Source organism: Periophthalmus magnuspinnatus, chromosome 4 (assembly GCF_009829125.3).
Source record: "Periophthalmus magnuspinnatus isolate fPerMag1 chromosome 4, fPerMag1.2.pri, whole genome shotgun sequence".
In the NCBI taxonomy this organism is placed as follows: Eukaryota; Metazoa; Chordata; class Actinopteri; order Gobiiformes; family Gobiidae; genus Periophthalmus; species Periophthalmus magnuspinnatus.
The window spans coordinates 9,892,197-9,904,886 of NC_047129.1; the positions used below are offsets into that span (position 1 = coordinate 9,892,197).

At 39.9% G+C, this 12,690-nt stretch overlaps 1 protein-coding gene across 1 annotated transcript in view; it reads right to left on the minus strand.

Annotated features, from left to right (window-relative positions):
• Positions 1-12,690, minus strand: part of ssbp4 (single stranded DNA binding protein 4) — a 62,322-nt gene that overhangs the window by 38,775 nt on the left and 10,857 nt on the right. Inside the window, exons 3-4 of the mRNA XM_033992024.2 lie at positions 12,319-12,380; positions 4,759-4,843 (exon numbers count right to left, since the gene is read on the minus strand). Of these exons, the coding sequence (XP_033847915.1) occupies positions 4,759-4,843; positions 12,319-12,380 (147 nt within the window). The remainder of the gene's footprint in view (positions 1-4,758; positions 4,844-12,318; positions 12,381-12,690) is intronic.

Sequence of the window (12,690 nt, forward strand, 5' to 3'; positions counted from 1 at the left end):
ACTGCAAAAATACTATTTCAAGACAAACTGTAAACAAAATGGATAATTAAAGCGCGGTGCCTACACTCAACAAAATGACAAGTGTGTAAATAGAGAGACATGTTTTTCTGTTTATCTTTTAGTCTATATATTTAAAAGGGTTTGGGACAACATGGCATCCTTTCTCCTTGCTTCATCCCTCTATCCCTCATCCATCCCATACATCGTGTTGGTGGTGGCAGTGTATTATGGATGTTATTATTATTCCTGTATGTCGTCATGTCGCTCGCCCCCGCTTCTCTCCTTCCCCTGAGCCATAGAGAGAGAGGAAGAGCGGGCACTGTTGGCACCCAGCCAGATTACCCAATCAATCTCCTCTGAGAAAAAAGGTGGGAGGGAGGGGGGCGCAAGGAAGAGACAAGGAGGTGGAATAAGAAAGAGAAGTGAGCCTGGTATGGTAACAGAGAGAAAGAAAGAGCAGTTACAAAGTGAATGTTTTTTTATGTCGTTTTGTAAATTTGAGGGCATTTATAATCAGACCATATTTACAGGCCAAGTAAGAGTCAGGTTTATGAAGATGCAAGCCAGCTCACAGTAAAGGCACATACTTTTAGTGCAAAAAACATAAAAAACATGCTTTTATTTTAGTCTAATTTTAGAGAAAAATAAAGTTACATGGTGGTGCTCTATTTAAAACCATGTCAAAAAGCTATCAGTATTTTCAAGTTATTCCATAGTTAAGTAATACAGTGAGTCTTGATCAGTAACAGGCCACAGCAAACAGCATGATGCAGAGCCATAACAAAAGGCTGAGGGTTCAACGGTTGTTTATAGAGAGCAGCTCCTCCCCTCGTGCCACCTGTTACTGTGGTCAGAGCGTACAATGACTGACCCTCTCACCAAGTCCCCAGGCAACAACCAACAGCAGACTACAGCTCAACGTCAAACAAAAGCAGCTCTCCTGATTGTACAACATATATACCGGGTTTAATTATGGGGTTTTAAGATTAGCTTTGTGAAAACTAAACACTGCGCTGATGATAAAGCGGAAATATAAAACAAGGGATGACAAGATGACTCATTTAATTGGCAATTGTAATTATTTGGGTTACATAAAAAATATAAGAACGATAAACGGAAGCGAATCTCCTTATCAAGTGGTATTTTATAAAGCTGAGGAAGTATTTTTTTCTTATTCTGCAAAAGCCGGTGTGTATGCAAAGCAAAAATTATAACACATTTCACTTGCGCGTTGGGGAAACTGTGCCTCATTCTTGATAATTCGCATCAAACAAGCCACAAGGCGAAGAGGACTCAGTGACGCACATCTTGTACTAAATCTGTGACAGTCCCGGGGCAATGGGCAGATCACCCGAATTGGCACGGAGCGCAGATGTGTAGGGTCGTGACCGTTGTGTAGGGCAAAACAAAATGTCAAAACAAAATGTAAAACTGGATCATTTCTTCATAGTCACGTGGATTCAGATTCAAGTGACATTTTTTATTCTTCTGTGTGTAACAATGTTCAAGCTTCTCAAAATGGATGCTTTCTTCATCACACAGCACAATTCCTTTAATCATTCATATTGAGTTACTAAAGACACGCCATGTTCTTATAATCAAACACATTACCTTAACAAAGTGCTCTTTTGAGGAGCAGCCAATTTGGAGAACAGAAAGCACAGCATAAGACACGAGAATCTCTTAAAAAATAAACATGATTAAAAGGAAAAGTGAAGTAGCAAAGACAGAAACATAACTCCCACAATTAAGTCGACAAGAGAGACCACTTAAAATACTTGGTGAGGTTAGGACTGGAGGCTGTGTCGGCAGCGTGTGTAATGCTATCGCCTTACAACTTTCAAGTGGATGTATTTATTTGCATATGATGAGCGAGGGTAACATGCACATGAGCTAAAGTGGCCATCATAGAGCATTCAGCAATCCAGGGGAGAAGCCAAGAAGCGCCAGTCCAACTCGTCAGCAGCGGCCCGCGGTTCTGGGAGTGAGTCCAGGGCTCCAATCCCGCCACATTCCCCTGGATTAGCTGTCAACCACATTTGAGGATTAGCACATTATATTCCATTATCTTCCTTAAACTGGGGAGGCCACATCATGTCCCCCAATAAAGGCCAATGAGACAGGGCTAAACAAGAGGTGACTGCCAACCGCACTATGCTGATCTGAAGTGAGCCAAACCAGATCTGTTACCAAGAATCAATATAGTCTAGCAGCATAACGAAAATGCAATCAATAAACAAATAAGCGGGCCAATATCAATGTTATTAGAGGGTTTAGCCAGAAATGGTTATAAGGCAAATAGCGCAGTGCATTTTATTTCTATATTCCAACCATACGTGTGATAAAAATATAATCATTCTGCACAACAATAATAAAAACATTTTCGCCTAGGTACTAATTTTGAGCTGGTAGTGTAAATTGTTTGTTCATGTGGAAGCCTCCATGTAAACCAAATGGAAAAAAACAGCATTACGACACTTTTTGATACAAATTCCACCATAGAAAAAAAATAAATAAAATAAGTCATCACTTCCATCTCATTCTCACATTACAGAAAAACACAACTAAAGACAACCTCCGTAGACAATATACACACTACTGTCTGAAGCCTTCCTTGTGCTTGTTCCCGCTGTGTGTCCCATAGAGCTGAGTGGGTGTGACTCCTGGGAGCCCTGTTGTTTTTCACTCTGAGATCCAGGGGCCGCTCGGGGGGAATGAGGAGCGGTTATCAGCGAGGGGCCGCCATACAGACTTGATCAGGCCGTGCGTCTGAGGGGACCACGAGCCACAGTTAATCAGAGAGAGACAGACCCCTCACGGCCCGCGGGATTCGCACGGCACGACCCTGACACTTTCACTTTCAAACGCACACACACACAGAGGTGGCACAGAGGCACAGGCCCGCTCAGGCTTGGTCTTGTAGTCGTTGGACTTGCCTTCCCCACGCTTTTGAAAAATACTTATGCTCAAAGATAGCATCCTTGAGAATATCCAAATTTTTATGCACATTTGGTTTTTGATAGCAAGCTCATTTTATTCACACTTTGTTGTTCTCATTGTGTATTAAAAGACGTGAGCAAGTGCATTTCTCCATTTTAGTTTTTAGTAAATTATAATGTTGAAATGAGCCAACAAAGCTCCTCATATTTCAGCTTGAATTTATGTAGTTGTATGGCAGACCTGCAGCAGTGGAGCCCAAAACTGCTTTTAGGCTTCTCTTCTGACCTCTGAACTTGAGCCAGGTCAAATGTCATTATTATCCAACACAATGAGCCACAAATCCAAGCCAATTCCAATATTAAGGCAGCATTAATTATATTGTATACTACGCTTCTTGGCTAATTTTTCTTAATAGTATGAACATTTGTACTGAATAATTTTGGTTAATAGTCTCAGAATGAATTATAAGACCACTGTTATTTGAAAGGGCTCTTTAGTGGCAGACTATAATCCAGTGGTTCATATTGTCCAGAGCTGTCAAAGCGGAGCCATTTAAGAGCTGACATGCAGGTATCCAGCTGGCCTACCTCTGGAGAAAGGTGTAGGAAATTATATGGCATTTAGATTAATTAGACACAGTTGTCAGATTTAATTAACTACCCAGTTTAATTAACCATGTAATTAATCTTATGGTGGTCCAACACATGCAGACACACACATCAACCGCTCCCCGTACACACATGCACGGTACATGCACAACAAATGTAATCTTCACGGCTGACAAGTGCGCACACTTTGGCTGTCAACCCTCATAAGAGAGTTCAACTGAACGGGCGACAGGCTACAGGCTACAGTGGCCTGAATGAAATGTAAGAATAGGCTGGTAATTCATTTCAAGTTTCACTTTTGCCAGGTGGAATAATCATCTACTTTCTAAAGTACAGAATCCAGCCCAGGGCCAGACAATTTAGTCATTGAGACACTTCACAGAGTAAATTGGACACACATTTATGGATTTATGGTAAAAGTATGGCTTTTGTAGAGACACAGTGATTTAAAACATTTGCAGCACACCGATGTAGTCTCATCACACAGCAGCACTAGAAAACCTTATGTGTGAGTATAAGGTGAGTGATTGATCTTCTGAGGAGCTGGGCTAGTCAGAGGGTCAGAAAGGGCAGTGACCTGTAACTCCTGACACCTCCTCAACCCTCACAGCCACAACAATAGTCTGGACCTCCGTGTGTACGTGTATACATGCATGTATGAAGTTACCATTATATGTTCGTGCTAATGTTCTTGTAGTGGGCAGCTGCTTTATGTGCCTTGACCTTTTTTGGAGCTCTGAGTAGTCCAATAAATCTCCAGTTCGTGTCAGAGCCTTTCACTGAAGACTGATAGTTTCACTTAGACCTCTGGGGTCATAGGTTAGCCTTTAAGGAAGTGCGGCCAGCAGCTGAGGTTACACGATAGGCTGCCCAAGATAGAAATCACATCTAGTTAAGTATAGGAAAATTTGATCTTTTTTACAAGATTTTAAAATGGCTCAAATGGAAGCCTGAGCATGTTGACATTAAATTTAAAGGTTATTGGAGCAAACTATTTCAGACACTTGAATAAAACAGAGCAGACAGGAAAACTATGAGATTCACAGACATGTCAAAACAGGAACCAGCAGCACCATCTCCAGTGTCTTCCCGCTCTGATCTACCAACTGTGTGGCCATACGCTGTCATGCATGTGTGAATGACAGTGTACATTTTGGGCCGCTGTAGCCACAAACAAACAGGAGGCGATGGGTTGGTTAAGTTCACTCACATAGTCATGGAAAGCCTTGGCCTCGCTGGAATGTTCACATGTCTCCCTCCGGTCTGGGGCAGCGCAGTACAGATCCCAGAATACACTGTGCACACAGAGAGGAGAGAGAGGCCGTTAGATACACTAAGTCTAAACATAAAGGATGTTACAGTCATGTGCTATGTAAGTGTACGCTATAAGGATATTTATATAGTCTGCATGGGAAGCATGACAAACATGGGAAAAGAATTTACATAGGCATAAACAATCATATGACACTGATAACGATATAGATATATATATATATAATGATATATATTTTCATAACAACTCTTTTTGCAGTATTTTTATTATAGAACATTCATCTGCACACATCTACTTTTCACAAAATCAAACAAACCATAAATAGTAATAGTAATGCATACTAATCTGTACATCTAAATGCAGTTTTCACATTTTTTTAAAAAGTATTTGTATCAGGTTTGGGCTGTGTTATGCACTCAAAGCACTTTCATCCAATATACATAAGGGTCCCCATAATAATCTCCCCTGCCCTGACAATTTGCCTTTATTGACTGATCAACTGTTATTAGTTTTCTTCCTGGCCAATCACATTGACTCATATTAGCTAATTAGACCAAATCCACTTGTATTGGGGGGCAGCAGAGGCCACTGCTCTGAATGGCCCTTAATTACTGGCCTGAAATGAAGTAGCTGCTGATCCACATTAAAGACGTGCTGCCTTGATTTGACAGAAAATAAAAAGAAAAATTATTGTTGTGATTGTTGTGATATGTAGCGGTGCAAAAACAAACAGATTGGTGTGTTTCTCCTGTGCTGATGCGGGGAATCTCCATGACACCTGATATGACAGACTGTGAAATGGAGCAGAAAATATTAGCTCAACGCCCAGATCTGTCACAGAGTTGTTCACTAGCAGTCTGTCACGTGTTGGTCATTTCACACTGAAGAGAAAATTTGGTGCTGCAGTTTAGACAGTTAGTACAAAACTGATGTTGCCTTTTGGGAGTTATTTGAAGATAACAACAAAAAATGTGTGCTAAAAATAGAACATATTTTAACCCAGTGACACAAGAATTGGATATAAAAAGAAACTAACTTTTCTCTGTAAATGCACAAATTCACTAAACTGTCAATAAAAGGGTTGGGGGCTAAAGAGGAAATTCATATGAGTAAGAAATTGCACTTCTCCCGATACCAGATTTTGTGCATTATTTAATGTTTTGTTCCAACTACATCAATGTCCAATCATATGTTACATCTAAGCTCTACTTGTACAACTACTATTGCTGAAGCAGTAGTTTCCCCAAATACTTCATGCTCTTACTTGAGTAATTCTTTGGACCACTTCTACTTGTACTTGAGTGATATTATTTTGAAGTAATACAACCTTTACTTGAGTTGAGTCTAATTTTTTGGCAACTCTACCCACATCTGACAGGTTGTATGAAAATGTCAAGGGGACAAAAGAGAGTGCTAAAAATAAAGCACACAATAATTTTCAACCCTATGGCACAAGATAGCAACCTGTGACCAAAAATAGAAAAGTTATTAAAGTAGTTAAAGATTAAAACACAGTAGGTGCCCTAAAGCAGAGAGTGTGCACCGGGGTGGACCTCTAGAACAGGTCAGAGCAAGGCCTTGTGGGAAGAGTGAGTTCATTTTATGCATAAGAGTGTTTACAGAATACTGCCCCCCCCAACAATAACTCCAGTGTGCATTATCATATCTACTGTCGGTGTTAAAGAGATTGGGAGTCAGGGAGAGCGCCACCATCGCGAGTCCAATCAGCTGACAGGGAAATGAAAGGGAGCGTAGTTTGTTACCGAAAAGACATGCAGATATGGGGCACACAGTGGAAGTGGAGAGGTGATCTAAACATCTCCTGTATATTGCAATTTGAACAGCTGACCCACGCCTGTCTGAGTTCAGGCTCAAATCTCATTCTCTGTTGTCTCCAAATAATCTGATTACGAACCTAAATGTACACTTTCATTATTCTGTTATTGCTAGAGGTGAGTGACATGCAAAATAGTCGACACAGCAGGGACGGCAAGAAAAAAAATCAACAGCATATTTTTTTACAGGTTTATTTAACTTGTATCAATACATAGAAATAAGGTGTTGAGACATTTCAAGGTACTTTAAAAAGTCCTTTTTCAATAATGACAGCATCAACAAACTTAAAAAAAAATGGAAAGACAGTCTTAACGGAGAAGTAAAAGAAATGTTTGAAATTAATTCCAGTCAGTCAAATAAACCTGAGCAGCCTTTTGTTGCCCTGCCAGTATGTTGAGAAGGTGCTGATTGAAATTCACTTTTGAAAATGACTTACATTTTTATAAACATATGTACCTTCAACTCAAATACATTTCAATTAAAAGTATCCTTTCCAGTAGCTGGATTTTGAAATTATAATTTGATCTTGCACCGCTTTTATACGCCTAGAAATAACATCAGTCTATGTAGGATTTAAATTTTTCTCAAGTATAGGACATGATTATTCACAACTTTTTTTGTTTGTCTGTCCCACTCACAGCGTGCAACAGGACTTATGTTTTGGTTGTCATTGTTTCCTATTCAAAAAGACACTAATCTTCAGTAACCATCAGTGAAGTCAACATTTGCGGTTAATTAGCGCCAACAATCTGCAAAAAATCTTGTACTGCGCGTGCCCCTTGTACCAGCCAATGTTCTATCCAATTATCTAATCATTTCAATCTAATCATCTCATCATAGGGAGCTCTTTATGGTGTTAGAGAAAGTAACTGGGCCTAGTGGAGATGTGCTATAGAGAAAACTTCTCATTTATAGCCATGGGGAAAGCGTGCAAAGTTGTCTTAACCCAAATTGTATATTTTCAACACCTAAATTCTTCAGGAAAGTTCAATTATGAGACAACAAAATGCTTTAGGAATGTTGTAGAAGGTAGTACTATCACAATACTAACTTGATACTAATTTTGTTAATACATTAATTATCATGACAGGCCTAACTGTGTTGACTTATTCAATTGTTGTTACTTGTTCAATATATGAAAGCTGGAACAATATATTTTGGGGCTCAATATTTATCGTGTGTACAGTTTTCTTATAATAGTGCAGATATTTTTTTGTTACTTTTGATGTAACACAAAAAGATTTGATGAATAAATAACTGCTTTTTAATGATGCTTTATATTTAAACATTATCTTAGTGGGATTATCCTGCATTATTGTTATTGCATCAATGGCATAAAGTAGTTTAAATATTATCATTTATCTCAGTATATCTCTTTGGCAATATATCGTGACGGTCCTAACCACAACACCACAACTTAATACTTGTGTCAAAAGTACATATATTTTAACTACTTTTAGTATCAATCAGCAGTGCCTGGCATAATTCCTTGGCAGAAGTCTTAGCTTTTTAAATGTTTTTAATATTTTCTTTGTAAATTATTAGCACATTGTTCACTGTAGCCTCAATAACCAGTCTATAACTTTTGCTCTGCCCTGTGCACACACTTACACACCAACACTCACTGCAGCCACAATAGAGGAAGGGATTAACGGCCAATAGGAAGACAATTACTAAAATTAAATGCCATCATGATAATTATTTGTAATTAACTGTGGTCTGAGAAAGCGGGTGGTTACAATGTCCCTCCCATTTCTACATAACAAAGCCACATAAGGACAGATTTGTTAGCTACAGGTGGCAGGTCTGCATGATAATCGTGTGTCTCTTTGGCCCAATATCAGAGTCAAACAGTGAGTCGGGGAGGGGAAGAATTGGACTTGGAAATTAAAACAAATGGGGACAGGCAGACATGAGAAAACAGAACACTAAGTAAGATGTAACCACGCCGAGTCCTTCTCTTAAGGCAAAAAAAATTACATGGATAGAGCTACAAAAATAATCGTGACAGTATTACAAGCTAAAGTAAGCCGTGCCAATTCCATATATACTACTAAAAGTGAAAAGCAAAGTGTTTTTAGTAATCTGGCTGTTTATATCACCTTATGAATGAAAAGGTGCAGTTAAAAGTTCGATTTGAAAGTAGTAACCGATTGCACAAGGTCACTCACTGTCATTTGGTCATGGTGTAAACAATCGTGAATAATTGTAAAAATGATGATGTTTCTTTTAACAGACACAACACAAACACAAAAATCAGCACTGCTTTTCCTCCAGTAGCAGCGATGCATTTGAGTGAAACAGGAAGAAACAACATCGGCCGTGCCATGTAAATCGGCAACACTCCCTTTGGACCACAGCTAATAAATACAGCCACTGCCAATGCAAAACAAAAGCCAGACACGACCAAGCAAAGAGTAACTGCTGCAAAATACAAGTTGGATGGCTTCTTTTTATGTTTATCATTATTATTGATAGAAAGGCTTTAGTGTGATTTTAATTTCAGTATCTAGTTTTCAGCTTAGATTTGCCAAAATATTTTTAGAACCAGGCACAATCAAAGCAATTTTAGTTCATCTATTAAATAAGTGGCCAAATGGTCCAAACTCAATAACACTACAAGCCAACTTTGTAATACCGTCTTTTAACCAGAGAACACGCAGCAAGTGTTCACTTAGTGGTAATTTTATCTGTTACCAAGGCTAAAATATAAAGGATAAAAAGCTGGTGTTGTTTATTAGATGAAAACAAGAGAAACAGGTACATAGTAAAGGAATGCTTGATGTACCTGTATTAATAAAAACAAAAACAGACTTTGGAGAGATTGCTTTCTGTTTTCTCTGCCCCTCGCAAACAAGAATTTCTGCCAAGGGCTATCACATAGATTCCCTCCATACTGGGCCCTGCTGGGACTTTCATTGCGATATTGTTACGTGGCTGTTGTGGACATGAAAAGGGGGGTGCACTTCGGAGTCAGTGGCCGTCTAGTGAAAACTGGTTAAAGCGATCGATCGGGGGATAAGGAGGAGAAAAGTAGCTGTGGCCAATAGACAGAGAGCTAATGACGGTCCGCACCTGCAGCCAAGACCCTTTATCCAAGACGCATAACAACAGATGTGGATGAGTGACCCCCACCCTCCCCCCTCCAGACCACTATTCTACACCCCAACGACCGGCGTCCTACAGGAAGCAGGCTAAGGGCAGAGGGAGGCTGAGGAGGGGACAGAGGGGGTGGGGCTGCGGTGGTGGCAGAGATTGGGCTGTTTAACACAAAAGAGGCAGGAATGCTAAGAGTTAATACATTCAGGGGTCTCTCTTCCGCAAACAAAGAGACAGAGCTACAGACAAAGGTTGAGGGGAGGGGAGCGAGGGCTGAGGGGAGAGGGGAGGTTGGTGGCTTTTCTACCATCTGGAGCTTTTGTTTTAGGAGGCTTCAGGACAGGGGGGTTACGGCTGGGCTCTGCCTCCACGGGCCCCACCCCCCGGAGGGGCTCCATGTCCACGTGCTGTGCGGCCCAGACAGACGCCCTCCTCTATGCTCCGACCCTGCCCTCTCTAGTCTGGCTAATCATCTGCCCTAGGCCTATAGTTATGGATGCCAAAGCAATTCAAGTTCATGGATATATTACATTATATTACAGTATTAATCTGGTTATCTCCTCCTCAGGAATAGTTACTTGTCAACTTTAAGGCTAAAATTCATAAATTGCACTGTTTTGTGTATTGTCAAATAGCTAATTATTAACATTTTGATAGATAAACATAATATCACTTTCTACTTTTCCCATCATTGTAGACTACTAACATCAAGAAAGACAAAAAATACTTATTGTTGGATATAGTATAATAAAAATGTGATCATTCATTTGAAAAAGGTGAAATATTAAATTTTATTAGTGGACAGTCCAGTATCTGTTTAGAGACAAGTAGATGATGCCACCACGCCAAGTTACAGGTCAGATATGTGGCGCACAGTAAGACAATAAAAACACCTCAAATGTACAAAATGCTAGATACATACGTTTATGCCACACTGAGGAACATTCTAGGCAAAGCAATAACATCTCCAGGGAGACAAGCAAGTGCTGAAGCCACCAAAAAAGTTACATAGAGCATCTTTCAGCTAATAAAGACTTTCAACTTAAAATGTAATATTGGATTATGGTGCTACTATACAACATGATGAAAGGAAATCATAATTATAAATATACAGACTCCAGCTTTACAGAAACATTAAACTGTTCCAAACATAGGTGTGTGTTATGACAGCACGCACTTTGCTCTCTTAGCACTCCAATTGGTCTGGGCAGAGGTGTGACCAAGCCAACGTGCTGTATGTTTGTGTATGTCACTCTGTCAGTATTACGGCTGACTGTCCAATTGAGAGCTGTCAAGAGTGAGAGAAGCCAGGCTCTTTAAGGACCATTATGAAGAGTGTCAACTGGTCGCACGATCATAACACACACTCGCGCACGTGGTCTAGACAAGGATGACTGAATGAAGCTGTATGTGAGGGTTTATTGCATGGGAGCGGCCCGGTGCTTTGGGGAACACGGGGATAGTATGAATGACAAAACAAAACACGCACTTGTCAAAGCTTGTAGCCCCGTCCGTTTACTACAGGAACGCTTTACCGAAGACTTTTAGGTTTTGCTTTCCTGTTAACTTAGTTTGCCCCTTTGTCCTTTTGCCAGCGAGAAATACAGCGCAGATTAAGCATAGCCTCATGACCACAGACAGGTGAAGAGAGTTAGACAGATTATCTCCTAAATATTGCACACTTGACTTGGCATCTGTGCAAGTTGATGTGTCAGAGGCGGCCAAAACAGGGAAGGATTTAGACAAGTTTGATGGATTTAAGTTGTGCTGCTTAGCGAGGAACATCTCAAAAAGCTTGTGAGTGTTTCGGATCAAAAAGAGGGACCGCATGGAGAGCCTGTTAATGTTTTGTGCACTAAAGGAGCACTAAGGAACTTTTACGGGAAAGGGTTTGCCACCTGCTTGAGTCATTTTAGATTATATTGCTTTACCTGGAATGTATGGCATGTATGGTTCTACAGTATGGCATTAGGCTAGACTATCTGCATGGGGAATATATGTTATTCTAAGTATTTGTTTGCAATAAAAACACAGTGAGATAAAATGCAAGGTTTAAAAGTGTAATGCTCTGCTGTGGAATATTCCAGGCAAAGCAATAATATCTCTTGGGACCCCCCACCCCTCCAGAAAAGTTACATAGTGCACGTTTAAGCTCGGTATAGGCAGGTAAGAAATCGCAAATCACAACACAATGCTATTTGATGTGTAACCATTGGGATAAATATCAAATGTCTAGTTTTTAAAAACAGACAATCAGTTTAACAAATCTAGAGTGCGTTTCAGAGAGAACACACAGTCACTGACTTTGACATGGTTGACAGACTGGGCAGCTCGGCGTCAGTTCAGATGTGAGGTTTAAATAACAGAGGAGCGGGAAATAAGTTCACTTGTCAATCAGAGACATGTCAGGAGTACTGCTCTAAAAACACATGTTAGATGATGCATTTTACCCTGCCCTGCAATTACTGTCCCTCTCCACCCCAGCACATTCTTTCAGCACCATCACTCCAGGAGTACATAAAGTCACTAGTTACACACAAGAGGTGAAAAGTCCAAACTCACCACCACCATGAGTGTAAAAACCCCGGAGGTTCCCCAAGTGTAATGTTCTTCTCCCATCGAATCTGTAGGAGAGCAGGAAGACAAAAGAGGCTCATGAAATATTGCTACATCTTTTATGCATATTGTAATCATTAAACTGAACTGTCGGCCCAAACTTCAGTCAGATGGAGAGACAGAGAAATAGGGATTCCAAGATTAAGAGATAATTGTGATTATTAAAAAAATAATATTGATGAGAAATGTAAGCAAAAATAAGTAACCAAATAAAAACAAGTGTATTTATTTGACTGTCACATTAACTTTACTTTAATTAGAAATCAAACATCTTAATGATAGACAATGTTACTGAAACTGAATTAAATGTTTTACAGT